At 35.5% G+C, this 21,596-nt stretch overlaps 1 protein-coding gene across 2 annotated transcripts in view; it reads right to left on the reverse strand.

Annotated features, from left to right (window-relative positions):
• LRP6 (LDL receptor related protein 6) overlaps positions 1–21,596 on the reverse strand; it is a 171,342-nt gene that overhangs the window by 49,901 nt on the left and 99,845 nt on the right. For both annotated transcript variants that reach the window (XM_006733076.3, XM_081821238.1), the window contains 5 exons: positions 6,396–6,612; positions 5,539–5,828; positions 4,039–4,265; positions 1,252–1,436; positions 293–619 (listed from right to left, as the gene is read on the reverse strand). In XM_006733076.3, the coding sequence (XP_006733139.2) occupies positions 293–619; positions 1,252–1,436; positions 4,039–4,265; positions 5,539–5,828; positions 6,396–6,612 (1,246 nt within the window). The remainder of the gene's footprint in view (positions 1–292; positions 620–1,251; positions 1,437–4,038; positions 4,266–5,538; positions 5,829–6,395; positions 6,613–21,596) is intronic.

Below are 21,596 nucleotides of genomic sequence, written 5' to 3' on the forward strand. Positions count from 1 at the left end.
CCTTTCTCAATGAAGCTATGCAATTGTGCACTAAATATTTAATGCTCAAAAGTAAAAGACTTAATTTTTTTATTATATCAATTTTTCCATAACAGCAACTAGCTATCATCAAATAGTAAGTTACAAAAACTTGCATTTTTCCATCTTTAGTCTTTCTCTTTTGTTAAACAAACGATCAACTCTGGACTTCGACAACTTTTTACTCTAGAAAGAATATGAACTACACAGTGTTTTCAAAATCCTGTTTTCTCCTTGAATTCTACTTTGCTTTGGGGTGGAGAATGCAGCTTACCACTACAAGTCCTGTTGTCAGCATTAAGAGAGTAGTGGGCAGGGCATCCACAAACAAAACCTCCAACTGGTACAGCCAAGCAGAGGTGGGAGCAGTGCCCATTGCTGGAAGCACACTCATTCCACCCTGCTTGTCGAGAAGAGTGAAAGACGAGGATGTCCATCACATAATCCAAATGGCCCTGAATGATGGTGCGGTTTTGGCCACTGGTTTTGTTGGCACGTTCAATGCTGCGTCGGCTCCAGTCTGTCCAGTAGATGTAATCTTGGTACTGAGTTAAGCCAAAAGGATGAGGCAAGTCATCTGCTATAACTTCACGGTTGAGTCCTATTTTCAGAAAGGCAGCAGACAGGGCAGAAGCAGAGGTATGAAACATGTGAGAGTATAAGTCTTATTGGCCAAAAGAAAAAAAAATTGTAACATATAAAATATTACATTTGTAAACAATTTAAAATAGAACAATTTAGTTAAAAGCAATTTTAAAACCAGACCAGTCCTCTGAAATCAATCCATCTGGAGTCTGACCCCATGCCTCAAACTTATATTCTTGCTATAAATCACTGAGTTTGTTTAAACTCCTACAAATGATCTATTTTGACTGCAGTCTTATTTTCTTTCCATAAGGGTCTGTAAGTTGAACTTTTCTTCTTCCTTCAATAAAAAGATGGAAATGAATATACTGTATTTTACTAGTACAAAGTCACTTCAGGAATATCTAGGGAGTTATAAATTCCATTACAAGCCCAACAATAATGAAATTTCCACAAAATAAAGAGATGTGAATCCAATACCTGGCCCACTATTAATAATAATAAACAGGATACAATGCCAGAGGAAGAATCTAGACACTCATATGAAGTTCTATTAATAGTACCTAACCAATAGTAGATAGCAGCCACAGATTTCTGCATAGAAAGAATAACATACTATCTGTCTGAATAAAAAGAAATACAGCTTACCAAGCATATTTGAAGATTCTATTAAGTTGGTATCCAGGTCTGTCCAATAAAGCCTCCTTTTAGCATAATCAATAGTTAGGCCATTTGCCCGCCCCACATTTGGAACTAATGTAGTACGTTCACTTCCATCCATGGCAGCTCGGTCTATCTTAGGTTTTCCACCCCATTCAGTCCAATACATAAATCTAAATTCAAAACAATAGATATTTAACATTTGACTTTTGGTTATTTGGGAGAAAGGGCCATATTCATGCATAGTAACTAAATAAAGAAAATATACTTTAAAACAAAGAATTTGACAAAACCAAATCATTGTTATAATTTTTTCAATTATTTTGGCACCCTCAACTAAATATTTTTTCTCATATCCTAAAAAGGAAGTAAGTCAGCTTTCTTTAGTCTTTCCAATGAATTTGTTCCATCCAAAACCCAGAAACTGGAAATAAACCAATCATTTCCTTACTGCTGCTCTTGCATTTATAAAACTAATATTCAAGAAGATACCAAAAAATTAAAGCTCTGTCTCAGAATCTGATTCACTTCTGAATAAAATATTTTTACATCTTTTTGTATATTTCTGAACACAAGTAATTTGAGTTTTTAAATTTTTAGACTTATTTTTCGACTTATATAATCAATTCTCCCCAAAAACAAGTTGTAGTAGTACATCAAAGGTAAAAATTAATAGCCTTTAAATGAAGTTAAAAAGCAAAGTTTGAAATGTATTTGGTCACACAGTGCAAGGGAACATAATATATGTATAAGAGCGAGGAATCACCCTTTATCGTGTCAGCTGGGCAGTGACACTACGACTATAATCCCTGTGAAATTTTAGAATACTCTCTTGCTTTTGTTTTATTTTTTCAAGTTTTTCACATTGACCTTAGAGCACCCCACAGTACAGGCTTTTTACAGATGTAAAGAGGCTAAAGCAATAAATGTGAATGATCTAATTTCTTCAACTCAGTCACATGGCAGAGCGAGAACTAGAACCTAATCCTTAGCTAAATGCCTTTTCAAGCAAACTAGTGGGGGTTCTAGTTCTGAGACATTCTGAGGACTGGGACTAGGAAAGCACTCCACATGCCACCTCTCATCCAATACCTGAGGACACACTCACTCCTCAGCCTGTCAGCTGATGGCTGACTTGACAGCAACACATGAACATGCTTTTCTGAAAATTAAAGTTAGTCCTGGGCTTTGTTTGTATTTGCACTTGTCAGCTGACAGGCACATGAACACAAGAAGCAAGGAGAAACGACTGTGAGAGAAATGTCACGGTTGCCAGCAGCCACATAAACTAGCGTCCTTAGTCCCAGCTATTAAATCTGTCTGTCTGGTAACTAATGCTTAGAGTGCAGATCACCATAATCCAACCACAACATGTCAGCACAGAGAACTTTCTTTGCTATGGCCTTCTAACAAGATGGTAACTAGCTAATAATGCAATTAATGTGATTTCAAGAAACTATTTTTAATTACATATATGGTAAATATGCTTATATGTTCAAACTGTTAACTTCTGCTTTTAAAAATGGAATTACTGGGGGGCGCCTGGGTGGCTCAGTCATTAAGCGTCTGCCTTCGGCTCAGGTCATGATCCCAGGGTCCTGGGATCGAGCCCCGCATCGGGCTCCCTGCTCCGTGGGAGGCCTGCTTCTCCCTCTCCCACTCTCCCTGCTTGTGTTCCCTCTCTCGCTGTGTCTCTCTCTGTCAAATAAATAAATAAAATCTTTAAAAAAATAAAATTAAATAAAATAAAAGTGGAATTACTGGGACACCTGGTTGGCTCAGTCGGTTAAGCGTCTGCCTTCGGCTCAGGTCATGATCCCAAGTCCTGGGATCGAGTCCCACATCAGGCTCCTTGCTCAGCAGGAAGCCTGCTTCTCCCTCTGCCTGCCACTCCCCCTGCTTGTGCGCTCTCTCTCTCTCTCACAAATAAATAAAACCTTTTAAAAAATAAATAAATAAATAAAAGTGGAATTATTCTTCAAATTCCAGATTTCTTAGCTGTTGGCTTTTTAAAACTTGCTAATTCATGTAAGAGGATCACCTATCCTTGAAAAACATAACATGCTGTAAATAAACAACTTACTATTTATTGAAAAGTTTACTATTTAATATCAAAGTTCTCTAAGCTTATAACAGTGATCAAGCTAATTGTCCATTTTGAATTAATGACTATTCTAAAATGGAGCTTTTTAAAATGCAACTATTTCTTAGTACATGGCATTATTTCAGTGGGTTTTGGAATCTGTTTTAACTTGAGAGAGGGTGCAAGCAAATGCAACTTGATACCTTTAAAAAGGCGTTTATTAGCATGTACGTATGATTGGTAATATTTAAATACTAATCCATTTCACTAATCTTTCTCTACCTAATGTTAGTAATGACAAGAGCAAAATTTAGCGAACTTATTCTAAATCAGTGAAATCTCAACTAATGGGCTTTAAAGATTTTATTTGAGAGAGAGAGAGTGAGAGCAAAAGTGCAAGCAGTGGAAGAGGGAGAGAGAGAATCTCAAGCAGACTCCATGCTGAGCACAGAGCCCAAAGCGGGGCTCGATCTAATGACCCTGAGATTATGACCTGAGCCGAAATCAAGAGTCAGATGCTTAAGCAACTGAGCCACCCAGGCACCCCTCAACTAAAGGGTTTTAAAATAAAGCCTACTTATGGTTTAGTTATCAGATTCCTAATCAGCACTACTTAAGATATCAAAAATACAATCCATAATTAGGTTATGTGCAACACAGTTGCAAAGAACGCATACATAAAAGTTGTTTACCCTTCAGCAGGGTCCAATGCAAGAGCTCTGGGACTATCTAAGTCTTTCCACACCAAAACCTGTCGGTGCTGCCCATCCAACTTTGACACTTCAATTCGATTCGTTCCTGTGTCTGCCCAGTACAAGTTCTTCCCAAGCCAGTCTACTGCCATGCCTTCTGGATAATCTAAGCCGAATTCTACCACGTGTTCCAGCGCACTGCCATTCATAAAGGCTCTGCTGATGGTCTGCAAAAGTAAGATTAACAACAAAATCACACGGCTTAAGTACAAAACACTATCCAGAAAGAATGTTTGTTTTGGTTTTTGTTGGGTGGGAGGATCCAGAAGAGCCAGGGCATAGTTTAATACAAGTCACATATTTTACAAGCACAGAAAAAACCTGATGTCAATCTCTAATAAATGCAACTGTGCCCTCAAGTTTTATTATCAAGCCAGGGAGAAATTTTTATAATTCTTAAGGACCAAAAACTTATTCTAGTAAGATAGTAGAATGACTTTGCTTAGTAATTAAGTGAAAAAGATATGACCAGAATGTTGCAGACTCATAACTGGTAGTCAGCTTCCTGAAGGTTCTTGAGAGTATGCCATGTCACTGTGTCAATCTGAAAAGATCTTAACAACCTTATATATTATAAAATGTATATAACCATTATCACATTATTACCACTGTAATTCTGAATCCCCCAAAATTTAAAATCATAATTCAAGCTATTAATAATAGCTGCTACTTCTTGGCAAGTACTACCTTAAGTACTTTGTACACATATATTTTCTCATTTAATCCTCAAAATAGCCCTGCAACATAGGCATTATCTCTATTTGCAAGATGAGGAAACTTAGAAGGCCATACAATACAAGTCAAAATACATTTACTTACTTTATTCATTCACTCAATTAATAGATTTTACTGAACATCATTATAAAATTCAACTCTGGCTCCAATACTCCATGATTTTTGCCTATTAAACAAATTTTACACAAGTTATCTGAAATAAGCCCAAAGCTATCTAGAAGAAGGAAAGATGATTCTCCAGATTTTCTGGTCAGGAGCTCCTCCTTGTTATTGAGTCAGTATGTTTTTCAGTATTTATTTTAAGAAAAAGAAAATAAAGTTATACTCTTAACTCTGGAGTTTTCTACCTCAGCCAGACTACAAAATTTTGTTTAAAATAAGAGTCAAGCTTCTATAAGCCATTTATATAACTGCTTACTCTTTACTTGTAGAAAATGTCACTCATTATCCTCATATGGAACAAAGTAGGGGAAGTTTACGTCTTGCAGATTTAGAACACTCAAGCAAAGTATCTTGTATTTTAAAAAAAGCACTTAATTAAATACTGAATGGACCTTCCCCTTGACTTCCTTTAAAAAGTTACGGGCTTTTGTTGAATTCTGCCTACTAAGCAATGAGAGAGAGTGATCATGGTATGAAGACTCAGACATTTTAAAGCTCTCCCTTCTAGTCTTCAGTTGTAACATTCCAATTCTTTTGGCTAACCTTGAGTGATATATCCGTCCAGTAAATGCGGTTGTCTGTTACATCAAAATCCAAAGCAGAAGCTTCTTTGACACCAGTGAGAGGAATGGCCACATTATTATTGTTAGTTTCCAAAGAAATTCGCCGGATATCTGCTCTCCGTGAAAACAAAAGGAAAGCCTCTGGGACAATGCAGGTCTTCATGTCACTGATGAGTTCAAAGCCTATGGGGCAGGCACAGCGGAGGCCCTGAGGCCTATAGAGGCAAAGATGACTACATCCCCCATTTTCCTCAGCGCAGGGGTTGGAACCTAAAAGGTGTATTAATTATAAAAGGGCACAGAAGGACAAACACATCGACACAATCAACATATTTTCACTTGAAAATGACTAGGCATGTGGTTCACAAAGACATGATTATATCTGCTCCCAACTATACTTTCAATTCTAATCTCACATAAATAACCACTATGAAATTAATAGGGAATAAAAAGCCAGGCAGTGGTGCAGGCCTGTAGTCCCACCTACTCGGGAGGCTGAGGCAGAAGGAACACTTGAGCCCAGGAGTTCTAGTTGCAGTGCATGCACTATGTTAGTCGGCTGTCCACAAGAAGTTAGCATCAATATGGTGACCTCCTGGGATGCCACCAGACTGCCTAAGGACTGGTGCACGGGCCGAGGTCAGAAATGGGCCAATGCACTACATTGAATACTAAGCCTACATTTAAAAGGCCTACTCCTGGTTAAAAAAGAATTAACGGATGATTTCTATATTCCCATAAAACATCAACAATTTACAGTGCTGCTGTACAAGCCACTATCTCTGTATTTTTCTCATTCTTGGTTTCCATCTCTGAGGGAATTTGGGAATTACTTACCAATGATTCGATGAACGTTTGTGGCCTTTAGGCCCATGAGGTCAGGAAGCTGATCTATGATGATTTCCCTCTCTGCACTTCGTTTGTGTACTCTTTCGATGCTACGCCTCTGCCAGTCAGTCCAGTAAACATAGTCACCCAACAAAGTAAACCCAAATATGTGAGGAATTTTGTCTTCCACTAGTACTCGTCTCCCAGTGCCATCAGTATTCATAACCTTCAAGTTTAAGTTTAAAGACAAGAGGTAAAGATGTGTACTTATTCTTCAAATGCATATAAAAACAACAAATCCAACTGCCTTTGTATCAACACTGAGAAGTGTCTGTCATCTTGGTTATTCCTATTACAAAGCTTTCTTTCACAAAAGGACAACATGCTAATTTAACAAGAATGATTTCAAATACTTAGTATACAAGCTCATATTTTATCTCTATTTCTCCAATCTCTTACTACCCTTCCTTCTAAAAATTCTGGCAATATTAGCTTAGTATGTATCTCTTCTATTAAGTGACTATGTAAAAAATTAAAACTACAATATCATTACCTTAAATTTGCTTGTACATTTGTTTTTATTATAATGTACCTTCGTACACATTATTTTATTACATATTGTTTTATAACATATTTTTTAATTCCTGAGAGTTTTGTCTTTTTTACACTGAAGGAAAGTGAGATTCATATAAGATCACACAGCTTGGAAACATAGTTATTATCTTTTTTAGGACTCCTTCCACTTACTATATTGCTTATTTCATTGTTTTCGTTTAAAATTTTTTTGAAAGCCCACAGATAAGAGGGCTCTCAATAAATCTCTCAGTCTCCTACTTATAACTGTAAATGTATCTGGAGTTTATAACACTCTCTGCAACTAAGTTTCAAGTAACTAGGATGTACCTACGCTTTCCAACTATGTAGCAACATTATTAAATTCATTCTGACACTCTCATTATAAAGGTCAGCGATTTCCCTGGAAGTGGCAAAGGCTTTTCTGTCCCTGACATTCCAGCAACATGTACTAATCTTCTGTTCTAAAAGATGGAGTAAGTCTTCTAAAGCACCAATACAAGTCCCCAACTGAGACCATTTCTACCATTAAAGTGGCCTGTGTGCCAGGCGAAGTGGCTTTCAGAAATGTTATTCTGGTACTAAAAACAAGTACATGCAAACAATGTCTGCCCCACACCCTCCTAAAAACAGTATCACAATCTTTTATGCAAGTATGAATTTTTTTTATCCATAAAATTAGTAGGAAATAGTCCATGTAAGTCAATACTGTGAGTGCCTAAATGGAATGACAACCAGATGTTATCTTCATATCTCTCCTCTCTAAAATTTTAAAATTTTTGCTGACCTTCCAAGAACAGCCAAACTTGAAAACAAAGTACTTAAAAATTGAGTGAGCAAAACTGTGCTATATCCCTGTATTTTCACTTACATATATCAATAAATATTTCAGTTATATCTGATAGAGGAGATTATATTAACTGAATGTTTATTTGTTCGTATCAGATACAAGAGGACTTCCATTAAGCCAGCTGTATAATCTGTATTTAAAAGAATAAACACTCTTCCAATTCCTACATTAACTACTGTTTTAAAGTTAATAATTTCTCCTTAATTTGAGACATGAGTCTAGATTTTTTACATTCATATTTTCTTGCAACAGATCATTCCTGGACATACTTTATGTCTATGTTATAACTTAAAATTACTTTGGTATTTAAGAGTATAAGTACTAAGCAGAGAAAAAGGGTCAATAATTTATTTACATATCTAACTAGAATGTGACTTCTAGAATAGCAGGAACCTAATTCATCCATTTATGTGCCAACCACTTTTTTTTTTTTTTTTTTATGATTTCATTTATTTGACAGAGAGATAGAGAGCACAAGCAGGCAGAGAGGCAGGCAGAGGGAGAGGGAGAAGCAGGCTTCCTGCCGAGCAGGGAGCCCGATGCGGGGCTCCATCCCAGGACCTTGGGATCACGACCTGAGCCGAAGGCAGCCGCTTAACCAACTGAGCCACCCAGGTGCCCCGGTGCCGACCACTTCTATTAGTCTGACAAAGAACTCAACAAATATTTGTTAAATAATTTCTAAAAGGAAATAATTTCCTTAGACACTCACAAAACCTCCCTAAAAATGGAAATGAAAATTTATGTAACAGTTCTTATCCTTAGATCCTACAGCTTAGCCATTTGAATGAATGAATGGTATTCTTGTCCAAATTTTAAATCCATGTAAAAATTTTAAACCGATGTTAAAAAAAAACAAAACAAAACAAAAACCCACAGTACTCCTTATTTTTGGAGAATGAATACATTTTTGATCCCTCCTAAAAGCAGAGCTCCAAGAAAGAATTTCTGGCCCCACTGTATTACTGCCTGGAAACTGTGATCAGAGTGAAAATCTTTCCTTTATTAGACATACAACAGAAACATCTTTATTTTAGTAGGGAAAGTTTAGTTTTCAAAACTCTGTATTTTTACCCACATCCTAATACAGAGATTATTTCTTGACCTCAAGCCTCTTCCTCTAACCCCCTTATAAGAACTTCCTCTCAATACTACTTCCTTCCTTCCCAGGATCTTCAGTATCTCCCTCTCTGTAGGGTCCTTTTTTTTCTGCCTTTATCACAACACAATTTCTCTCAACTTAGAGAAACACAGTTTAAAAGTTGAATGATTCTGTTTTTACTGCCATATTCTTTGAATGTGATCTGTAACAGCTGCCTCCACCTCTTATCACTACTCATTCCCTTAACTCTCTACACCACGGACTTCCAATCTATGACTCAGATGAAATAAATCTACTGAAAACGGTCAATGATACTTCCTTGCTTTTCTCAGTTCTTGTGCTCTTTTGCTTTTTTTTTTTTTTTAAACATTTGATACTCTTAACCACTATCCAAATGCACTGGATTTTCACGGCACCATGTGACCTTATCTCTTTATCTATAGCCAGGATAGCTTTTTATCTCTTCATTTTACTGGTTCCCCTTCCTTCTTCAAACCTGGATGGATATTTTCCAAGGCTTCCTGAGTTCTTCTTTCCAAACCACCCTTTAAAGCCTATCAAATCAGGGTGCCTGGGTAGCTCAGTTGGTTACGCGTCTGCCTTCGGCTCGGGTCATGATCCCAGGGTCTTGGGATTGAGCACTACGTCGGGCTCCCAGCTCAGTGGGGAGCCTACTTCTCCCTCTCCCCCCTGCTCTGCTCTCTTTGTCTCTCTCTGATTAAAAAAATAAAGCCTATCAAATTTTATAGCTTCTACTATTATCTTATGTAAAAAAATAAGAAATATGTAAAGTTCTAATCTAAGGTCTCATCAGTTTCTACTGCAGTTATTTCCAACTGCATCTCCTGGAAAATGTACTGCTACCTCATCTAAAATGTCATATACTTAACAGTGAACTTCTGTTCTCTATTAGGGGGAGTTCATCATTCCATCAGAGAGTGTCTAACACACAGTGCTAAGTATTATGCACTGTAACACTCTAAAATACTACTTTCTTAGAAGCTTATGATATATTAAAACATGTCTGACTTGATTTTATTCCTAGTTTAGTATTATCTTAAACAATTATTCGGCATTATCTTACATTTTAATAAATTAACGCCAATTTTGCTGTACTATGCCCAAATACTGGCCTTCCTATTAAAATTTACTTGCTGATCTAAAGGCTACACTAAATGCCTAATATTGAACTTCTTTATAAAAACAGAATTTAAATTCTCCCCCCAAAACGTCATAGGATCAACCAACTCTTTCTCCTTTCAGTTGTTTCAGCCTGCAACGTTTCTGTTTGTTCATTTTGATAAATAAACAACTTAAAAGATGGCAGCTTAAGTATGAATTTGGATAATGGGCAAAGAATGAAACTGAAAATCACAGTGAGAAAAGTAACAAAAGCACAATTCCAAAAGATCCTTTTAGTTTACACAATTAAGCATCTTCTATTTAGCAGTTACTCTCTATGCTTCTGCTCTCTACAAATCTCTAATCATTAGCAAACAATGTTTTGGCACAACCAGACAGTCTGAGATTTCAAATATAAGCTCCATCATTCACTAGGTACCCTTAGGCAATTTCTCACAAGTACAACAGGAAGAGAACTTACATCGCTAAATTATTCAAGGATTAAAGAAAATAATATTAAATATATAGAATAGTATTGGGTATGCAGATGCTCAGCAAATGTTAGTTCTTGCCCTTTAAAATTATTTTAATAAAATGCTTTAGTCCCTTAAGGTAATATAGCTATGTTTAAATGGCTGTAATATATAAATTTATTAAAATGTAGTATTTCAAAATAAAAACTGATACATTAATATAAAAGAATATGTGGAAATAAACACCAGAACAACCACACGCTGTTAAACTGAAGAATAAAAACAATACAGACCCTTTCTATGTCCTGGCAACTAGTGGAAAATTACAGGGCTGCAGCCTTATTCCCATTTCCAACCCCCAATCGTATTGTTCGGCTTATGCTACTTAGATATATGTTAACTAAAACAGTAAATAAAAAGGAGCTAACAATTTGGTAATTAGATCACATATACTTTTGCTGCTGTACCAGATCCTCACTCCACTCCCCCAGTCCAAAATCAAACACTGACAAACATATCTAATGAATGCAAATCATCATGAAAGGCATCATGATGAATGCTCAGAAGTTTATAAGAGGGCCTCTTCTAGCAAAGGGATTACAATTTAGTTGAGGAGGTAAACTACATTTACATTAAAATCATACACATATACCCCTCTCTGTCCTGTAGCTTATCAGGAAAAAGTATAGGAAATAGTAGGAGCTCAAATCCATCTTGAAGAATTAGAAGAATTTTGACAAAGCGAAAGAGAAAAGGATTTTCCAGAATATAAAAGAAGTAACACATGTTAAGACACAGTCAAAGATGCCTTGTGCGACTGACTTTGAAAGAAAGGCGTTGAGGCAGAAAGAAGACAAAAGGGACTCAAAGGAGACAACATTAGGCAGATACCATCCTATGGCAGGTATGAAATTCCAGGATGAGAACTACAGAAAACAAGATACTTCTGAGAGCACTTAAAGGAGGGTGACATGACAAAATTCTATTTCAGGAAGACCTCATTTACCTCTGTCACTGTGTTCTGACTCTGCTAATAATAAACATCTTCAATACAGAATTATGGGTAATAAAATATTTTCATTTACTGTGGGATGGTAACGGAGGTCCAAAATCTCTTATCTGAAAGCCTTAAGGCCAGCCATATTTCCAAATTCAGACTTTTTATGGTATTTAGAAAGGTGAACACAATGCACATAGCACATCACCTCTGCCTGGGTCCAGGGCAGCACTTGTTGACAAACACATTAATATTTTGTGCAGCAAAACATATACATATTCCCATAAAGGGGGATAAATGAAGACTCCAGATAGTCTTACGTTGCTTCAAGTCAGGTTTTCCACCAAATGAATTAGCAGAAATAACTTCGTTTTGAGAGCTTTTTCATTTTAGAATTACACATAAAGGATTATAGATTAGAAATGCTTTGGTCTAGGCCCTTGTCTAAACTGGTGTTTGGATCAGTGTTAATGCTACTCTAAGTGCAAGCCAGGGTCTCAGGAAAAAGAAAAAAGAGCAAAGGACATATTAAAAATAAAAAGGTTTTTAGCAACATCTGTCGAACAACAACAAATGGTAATAAAGATCTTACAAAGATCTTTAGATTAGCACAGTGGCCAGGAACTCAAATACAGTTCCCTAAAAGCCACTACTAAGGATTTTGTAGCTTTACCTACTAGAGCATTAGTCCCTTTTAGCTAATCCTTCTTCTTTCACTTTAAAAGCAAAAACCAGAAGTCTTCCCCCGCCCCCGCCCCGGGTGGAAGGGAGTAAATAAAGTGCACATTAAAGCTAGATATATCACATCTACTTCCAATTAAACAATATAATTAAGATGTGCTAAAGATTTTTTAATGTAATTTTATAAGCACACTGTTTCCCTTAATTCCCTATCTTCCTGTTTTTGTCTGTTGTAGTTTTTACAGCAGGGTCAAGTCTAGAACAGTGCTGCCCAAGAGAAATATTTAAGCCCCAAATGTGAGTCATGCGTGTAATTTTAAATTTTCTAGTAGCCAGATTTTAAAAAGGAAAAAGGAACACGTAAAATTAATTTTAATACTGTATATACTGTATTTTATCTAATCCAATATATCCAAAATATTTTTATTCATGTAATCAATACTTAAAAATTCATTAATGAGACTTTTATGTTTGTTTTCATACTAGGCCTTCTTAGTATGTATTTTACACTTCAAGCATCTCTAGTTAGAGTAGCCACTTTCTGAGCTCCACAGCTATGTGTGGCCACTGGCTACCATAATGGACTGTGTAGGATTAGAATTTCATGGCGGTGACTATACAGCCTACAACAAAATTAACGTACTCCTTTAGATTACCATCTCTGTCCGCTCTCACACCTGCTGTGACAAGGCTGCCCTATACCCTTCAGGCTCAGTAAAGCCACAAAAACGATTAAGTGTCTTCCATTTGGTCTTTCCTCCCTCTTCAGCTATACTATACTTAATTCTAATACAGGTTAAAATTATTTTTAAAAAATGATTTCCGATGGGAAAATATTAATAATGCTTTTTTTCAGCTTTTATCACATTTGAAAGTTTAAATTTCAACACTAGCTGAGACTTATAAGAACAAGGACAAAGGCATGATTCTTTCATTTCTTTTAGGTTATCCCAACATTACAACCAGTTATATTAATAGATAATCCATACCTGCCATCTCCTTGGCTCTCCCACTAAGAGAATATTCTAGATTGACCATGTACTAATAATGGTTAAAGCTGATGGTTCATGAGAATCTTTACTCTGCTTTACTGTATGTCTGAAATTTTTCATAATTAAAAAAAAGGGGGGGAGGAAAGATAAGGTGCAAGTCCAAGGGCACCTGAATAATAATAATAATAATAGCTGTCATTAACAAATGCTGTTATCATTTTTGTTGTTATGACGTGGAAAGCAATTATAAGAATCCTCTGAAGAGATTAAGGGATCAACAACTTAAAAAATCGGATTGTGAGACTTTACATCTAAAGAACCATATATTTCCCTTTATACAGAGTCCAATGATTACTTTCTGAACTCTTATTTCCTCCCATTACTTTTGTAGCAGTGACACTTCTATTAGAAAATGGCTTTTCCCCTAAATATTTCTCTTTTACCAGCCACACAATCTCTACTGGGCAGAAGAAACACAGTGAAAAAGAACACACTGCTTTGTCTCAAAGAAAAGCACTATTACATTTCTCATACCCAACAAGTAACAGTTTTGGACAGGTTACTAGGTTTGTAAATATGGTTTTAGGCCCCTTATGTTTAAAATAACAACACAAATCCTGGTTAAAGCTTGCTTGTACATTCTGAACCCAGAACAAATGAACCATTTTAAGCGATTCCAAAAGATTACCCTTATGCTTTAAAAGTTGAGCCAACACTAATTAAATCTTCTGGCAGCTTTTGAGGGTGTGCTTCGCTGTATTACCTCAGAGTGGTTTAATTAGTTAAACTGAAATTGGGCTTCTGTCACTTCTAAAATCTACCTCCAAATCTGAACGAGAGTCTCCAGTGGTTTCAACTGCTTCAACCACATTGTGGTAGGGATTTAACTATTCTGAGGCATTCCCAAATATTACAAACCACACTGAGAATATAGGCTACAACAGGAAACAGATGTGGGTTAACCAGAATATCTCCACAGAAAGGAGGTAATAGCAAACGTTCTATAGATATCACATTTGGTTTTTTGAGCAGTTTCATCAGCTTATTAAATGTCAAGACAGGATTACCCATGAAATTTTGGAATGCAGCCAGGCTACTACCGAAGTTGTTGCTATGCAACTTCACTTGACTAGACACGTTCAAGAAAGAGATGACAACAGGACAACCAGGCACCTATCATAAAATGAGCTAGAGTGGGAATACTATGACATTCTAATTATGCTCACAATGAACCATTCCTCTCTAATGTTCCAGCCAATATCCAAAACAAATAGTGAATTAATATTTTTTTTTGTGAATTAATATTTATATATAAAGAGACAATATGGCTCATTGGAGGCTGACTGATAATAGGGTATAAAATACAATTTCACAAAAATGGTATTTTTAAAAATGGAATATACATCCATGAAAAGAACAGCTCAATCATGCAGGATCTCACTGGGGTGACAAGTAAAGAGAAATGCTTTGGAACTGGCAGGGAAAGTAAAGAGATGCCATGCACCTGTGTAAAAGAGCATAAGGGCAATCACAGTCCTGCATTTACAGCCTTTTAACATAGGTTCAAGTAAATACAAGTGATTTTTAATGTGAAAAGAGAAATATCATAGTTTCATTGGGTAGTTTTATTTTTTCAAGGAGTCATGCTTAGAGCATTAAACAGCTGCAGTTACTATGCTCTTTTACAGATAGAGCTAAGAATTGCTACTGTGACCAAAGCTTTCTAAAACCAAAATTACTCAGGAAAACTAGAAAATTAACAGATTTTCAGTTCAAGGCATCATGATGAATACAACTCCACCTTGGTCAATTATATTCAACTGCTTCATGAGACACTTCTGAGAGTGCGACTGTCCTAGGGCCTTCAAAAAACTCTAATGCAGGAAACATGTTAACAAGGGAAAACTGTTCTTTCCTTTCATTCTCTTCAAGCACAACTAAAATAAAGTCTATTTGGAGTCTGAGTAGAAATAATAATCAACACCTTATTATTGAAAGGCAAAGTACTCCAGTACCAGTGAGTATGCCTTATGTTCAGATATTGGTTTTATTTATTTATTTTTATTTTTTAAAGACTTTTTTTTTTAAAGTAATCTCTCCACCCAATGTGGGGCTCGATCTCACAACCCTGATCCAGCCAGGCACCCCCCAGATATTGATTTTTAAATACTATTCTTCAGGAGTGCCTGAGTGGCTCAGATGGTTGAGTGTCTGCCTTTGGTTCAGGTCATGATCTCCAGGTCCTGGGATCGAGCCCCTCATCGGGCTCCCTGCTCAGCGGGGAGTCTGCTTCTCCCTCTCCCTCTGCCTCTCCCCCTGCTTGTGCTCTCTCTCTTTAAGGGATAAATAAAATCTTAAAAAAAAAAATACTATTCTTCATTAAACAGAACTATGGCTCCTTAGAGTAATAGCTAATTCCAGGGCTGAGGCAAGATAAATGTAAGATAAAGCTGAATATATTGTTGTTCCAGAAAGTGCTTTAAAATAATGGAGGTTCCTTGAAATATAGAATCACCACATGATCCAGCAATCCCACTTCTGGGTATGTATCTAAAAGAACTGAAAACGGGATCTCAAAGAGATATTTATTTGCACATCCATGTTCACTGCAGCATTATTCATAATAGCCAAAGGTGGAACCAACCTAAATATCCTCTGATGGATGAATGGATAAAGAAAATGTGGTGCATACATAAAATAAAATATTATTCAGCCTTTAAGAAGAGAATCTTGTTATATGCTACAAAATGGAGGAACTATGAGGATGTTACGCTAAGTGAAATAACCCAGCAACAAAAAGATAATACTGTATGATTCCACTTTAGGTATCTAAAGAAGTCAAAATCTTAGAAACAAAGTAAAATGGTGGTCGCCGGGGCAGGGAGAAAAAGGAAGTTGTCTGACAGAATTTCAGTTTTGCAAGATGAAAAAGTTCTAGAGATTTTATTGCACAACATGCATATAATTAACACTACTCTCTGCTTAAAAATGGTTATGATAGTAGATTTTATGTGTTTTTTTTAATCAGTGAAAAGGTCACAGGAATCAAGCTGAAGGGGCTACTAATGCCAATTCTGGGACAATTTTTGCAACAATACAATAATGGAATATAACCTTATAATATTCTACAATTTTATAGAATAAATACCCATGGTTCCATATTAATATACATATGAAAAACTGAATAGAGGAGAGGGAACAGCTCTTCCTTACAGGAAAATTCCAATTAATAAATATAATAGGCATAATGGAAATCGTATCAATGTTAATTTCCTGGTGTTGATAATTGTTCTGTAAGTATGTAAAATGAAATTGGCTGAGAGATCTATTATTGCAAATTTTTGTAAGTCTGAAATTATCTCAAAATGGTCTAAAAAAAGAGGCAACATAGCAAACACAGAAAGTACTGTATTAGGAATCAGGAAATTGGAATTCATTCTTTTTTTTTCCTAAATAGAAAGTTCTATGATCTTAGGCAAATAAAAGAAACAAACTAAGCAAAAAGCACCAAAGAATGCTGAATTTTAGGAAGAGAAACCTAGGGCAGAAGGAACTAATGTTTCTGTGAGCATTATACCTAGAAACCATAACTAATTTTATGAGAACTAAAATCAGCTTTTTTTTTATGCAAAAACAGTTTTGAAAACCCATGAAACATTGTTTACTTACTATCTTGAGACTAATGAAATCTATTATGGCATAGGAGGGTTTTTTTCATATTTTAAGAATAACACTGTAGCTAAAACATAAAAGCAATATTACAAATCTCAACCAAATATAAAAACCCAGGCATTAGTCAACCCAAAATCAAAAATAAATGAACAAAAACAAAAACTCTGAATAGGGGTGATATTAATTACATAAAGCCTCTAATTTCATTCCTACTCAGAAACTCTAGAAGCCTGGAAAATTTCAGAAGCTCATAATTATAAATGAAATACTAAACAAATACCAGTCTACTGAAAATCTCACTACAACCAAAGGAATTCTAATCCTTCTCCAAGATTTAGTTATTTCAGATCAAATCTAACAAAAAAAATTATAGTACAATGAATGAATGAATGGGAAATCTATGCGTTCAACAAAAAAATTATAGAACCTGCATTGTAATATTCTTAGAAGGTCTAAATTTTTAAATTGTAAACTACATTTAAAGTGCAAAAAAAATGGAGAAGCCTTTCTTCATTATGTGTAACTTTAGGAATAACTGTTACACAGAATCTTCATATAGCTGGTGATAATTTTAAATTTAAGTAGGAAGTTAAAAATACTTGTCACTTTTAACTGCTCAGTGTTTTGCGAAGTCCCTCCCAAGAAGTCCCAAAATTGTGGTCCTTGCAATTATTTGACTGCCTACCCTTTCCAAACTCTCTAAAAACAGTAAAAATAAAATCTCTATGACCCCTGTAAAAGTATAATAGTTTCCCACCTATAGAGTAATAACCTCCTGAAAAGTAATGTTTTACATGAACTCCTTTAATAAAAACATTTAAATGCTTGGCGAATTTCAAACAACAGCTTTAAACATTTATTTAAACCTCCCAAGCATGTTAATAATGGAATAGCTTGTATACAGGTCAATACAAAATATAAACAAATATTACAAGGAGAAGTTGCTTTCAGTAAAATTGAGTTACGAAAGATTTTGAACCCCCAACAGGCAAGTTTTCTTTAGTTAATAGGGATTCAATGCACCGTAGATAAGGAAAAATTTAAAGAAAAAAGAAAATATTCATGTCATCTGAATATAAATTTCCTTTAAGCAACTCTCCCAAGGCAAATGTATTATCTGTTCTTAATCTAAAATAACACAGTTAGTACAAAAAAACACCAGAAAATGTTATAACGGGAAAAAACCTAAACATCATCTGGTTTAAATGATCTTACTGGTCAAAATACAAAGACCAGATTATTATGTGAATTATCTAAGGTCATTCAGTTAAATGGAAAAATCAAACAAGAATTAAGGTCAGGGTCTACTATTACAAAATGTTTCAATAAAGATCTAGAGATTACCACTCATAACAACTAAATACTGTTACCAACTGTAAAGAAGCTAACTTCTCTTCTTAAGAAAGCAGGACATTAAAATCAGCACTCTTTTACTTCAGGAGTACAAAAACCAAAGGAACCTAAAAAGGAAGTTTGAAGCTAAAAATATCTCCACATATATTATATGGTTTTATACTAAAACATGAGAAGGGTAACAACAGAACATTTTTAAATGATCCAAGAGCAAGTTCAAACTTAGTCACTAAAATAACATGCCTGAGATTTTTCTAATTTACATAGATAAAACTATACCAACTCCTAAGTGAGGCAAAGCATCTTGTTTGGTGAGGCTCTAAGGGTTTGTTGTGGCATTTCAGGAAAGCATGATTATACTCATCATCAAGCAAGTTTCTCTCATTATATATGTGCAATAATTTTTTTAGAGCCAGACAAAGTAGAGTGGATAATGAGACAAGAGGGCATATAATTAGATGATGTACTGCTTTGGCTGCTGTAGATTATAACAAGTTAAATAATGTTGCCTGAATTGTACATCAAAAGATAACTTTCAAATAGGAATTCAAAAATATGTTATCAGAAAATACACCCCAAACAGATGCAAGATGATATAAAAGGACAGCACCATGCTTGTAACTCAATGAATATAGGCCCCTAATCCAGGTATTCTGTTGAGCTGAGGAATCTAATGATGGTGTTTATCAATATCATTCTTCAGTCTGAGGAATCTAATGATGGTGTTTATCAATATCATTCTTCAGTTACAATATGCCAGGAACAAATGAGGAAAAATATATATTCACATACATTCATATAGTGTTGTGAAGTAGTAGAAATGGGCAAAGATTCAGGTATTTAGGCTCATTATCTTGAATATTTCTCTAAAACTGAAAATAAAATCAATTTTAAGGAGCACTGAATGTTATAAACTGGTAAAAGATTCAAAAGGAAGTACTTGTTGGTACTTGTCATATAATCAAAAGAGCTTTATCTCAACAGCAGATGATTATATTATTATAATTTAAGGAAGAATTAATCTTAGAAACGATTAAGAAAAACCATAAATGGGCCCTTGTGTACTTTAACAGACTTTCACAATACACAGGCTAAAGATGCCAGACAAAGAAATTACAAAGAAATATTAGGAAATTAGAAAAACAAATTAGGATATTGATAAAATAGAGGAAGTTGTCATGAGGGGAAACTGTAGTCCTACAATTACAGTCTTAGAATATGAACTAGATCATTCACCAATTGTCAAGTTTTCAGCACATATCCTACATAATAATACCCTCTTTATTCAAAATTTCTTTGTACTTAAGGCTCTAATAATCTCTGTTTCCCAAAGTTGTGCCAGGAATAATTAAATTTGGACAAAAACTACCTATGGACATTATATTCTCTAAAGCAGGGAAATTTATAGTGAGAGACTAAAAACAAATCTACATGCCCTTAAAGTAGGTAAGAAATCTCTTTTTATCTATAACTAGTAGGTGTTGTTGTGTTTGTCAGAAGCTCAGAAATGAAAGAAGGAAAAATGAAATAAAAAGCATATAATAAAAAAATTGTGAGAAAAATCTGACAATGTCATTTTCAATAAAACCAGTGATTCAAAACACAGTGATTAATTTTGTCAATCAGGTAAGTTATATATAATGAGAAAAGCATCCTCAACACCAAACAAAACAAAAAATAACCCAAGCTGATGCAACATTCTTAACTTTATATAATGGCAAGAAAATGCTTTAAACTTATAAATTATCCATGATAATTTATAAGTCTTTGCTACTGAAAGGCAGTATTGCATGCCCTCAGTGCAACAGACGTTTTTGGCAGTGAAACCTGACCAAGAAAAATACAAATGTTGTTAAGACACAATGTGCTTCTGCCTACTGTAGGGTCTTATAAAATAGAAATAAAGGCTTATTTGATGATTGTCCTATCAGAAAAACAGAAATGTTCCTTTCTGCTAATGCTTTAGGATTATATAAGGAAGCCCCAGAACACTATAGTAATACTCGGGTTGGCCTAGGGGTGGGGAGTGGGGGGGGGAGTTCAGAGCAGACAAATAAATAAGAAGCTTGTTTGTAAAAGGTGATGAAATTATTTTAGCATAATGAATAAGAAGCATCAACAAGTACCAGCATGTACATTTTATATAGCACCTACAGATAAGTGGTCACTATCATCTGACAAGTAGGGAAATCAGATATATCCTAACAGACACACTCTCATGTTTTAAGATTTATTTATCTATTTTAGAAAGAGAGAGAGAGCGTGTGAGCGAAGGGGGAGAGGGAGAGAGAGTCCCAAGCAGACTCCTTGCTCAGCATGGAGCCCGACATGGGGCTCGATCCCACGACCCTGAGACCACAACCCAAGCCAAAATCAAGAGTAGGACGCCCAACCAACTGTGCCACCCAGGCACCCCTAAACACATCCTTATATTAATGTGCCAGCCAATATTATGACTATCTTTTAAAAAATGTGGCATCATTAGCAATCCCATGTCCCATCCCTCTTTGCAGAAGCTGGTTATAAAACCTTAGATAAACCTGTTTGTTCTTTCTGCAACTCTGCACAATAAAAACCAAATCTGAAACCTGCAGCTCTCCAGTATACCCAGCATCTGGTTATATCACCACATCACCACGTACAGAAAAGGGAGTGAGAACCTGATCTAAGGAATCTCCACTGAGGGCACAGATAGCATAGGTGGATGAACATTCTGAGCTCTTCCCATAAGACCCAGTCAAAACAAAGAGTTTCCTATGCCTTACAATTGCTACATAAAAATTTACCAAATCACAATCTTTTCTTTTCAAATGTACTATAAACACACATAGGGCAGTTTGATCCCAGCAAGTAAATGCAAAGTCTTCCAGAAGAAAACAGGGTTATACAACTATTATTTAATATTTTCTTAGACTCCCAGGAAAAATCAACTTTCATTCTTGGACATGACAAAAAGCTGGGAAGCTTTCTTTCTTTCTTTTTTTTTTTTAAACTGTAGTTGATACACAATGTTACATTAGTTTCAGGTGACTGGACAAGTCCACTGGGAAGATTTCTTAAGAGGATGGACCGGAAGGGAGCACATCATCACCTAGACCAGGGTAAGATCAGTAGTTAGGATCACCTGCTACATAACGAAAGGCTAGCAAATAATCTCTTTAGAAAAAGAAGCATTTAAAAAATTATATATTTTTCCCCAAATTTTCAAGTTCACTCTATTCAACCTACTCTCAAGTAAAGTGAGATGAAAAGCTGGTTGTGGCAGTTGCTCCTATAATCACCATTAGTCTCAGAAAGAGAAACTAACAGTTTTTCTCCCAATTATGCAAGATTAATTTAGATGAAGAGCTGTGCTCTTTCCTTAATAAGCCGTATACCAAAAATTTTACACATCA

Source organism: Leptonychotes weddellii, chromosome 5, assembly GCF_054177405.1.
Source record: "Leptonychotes weddellii isolate Sample4059 chromosome 5, ASM5417740v2, whole genome shotgun sequence".
NCBI classification, from domain to species: Eukaryota; Metazoa; Chordata; class Mammalia; order Carnivora; family Phocidae; genus Leptonychotes; species Leptonychotes weddellii.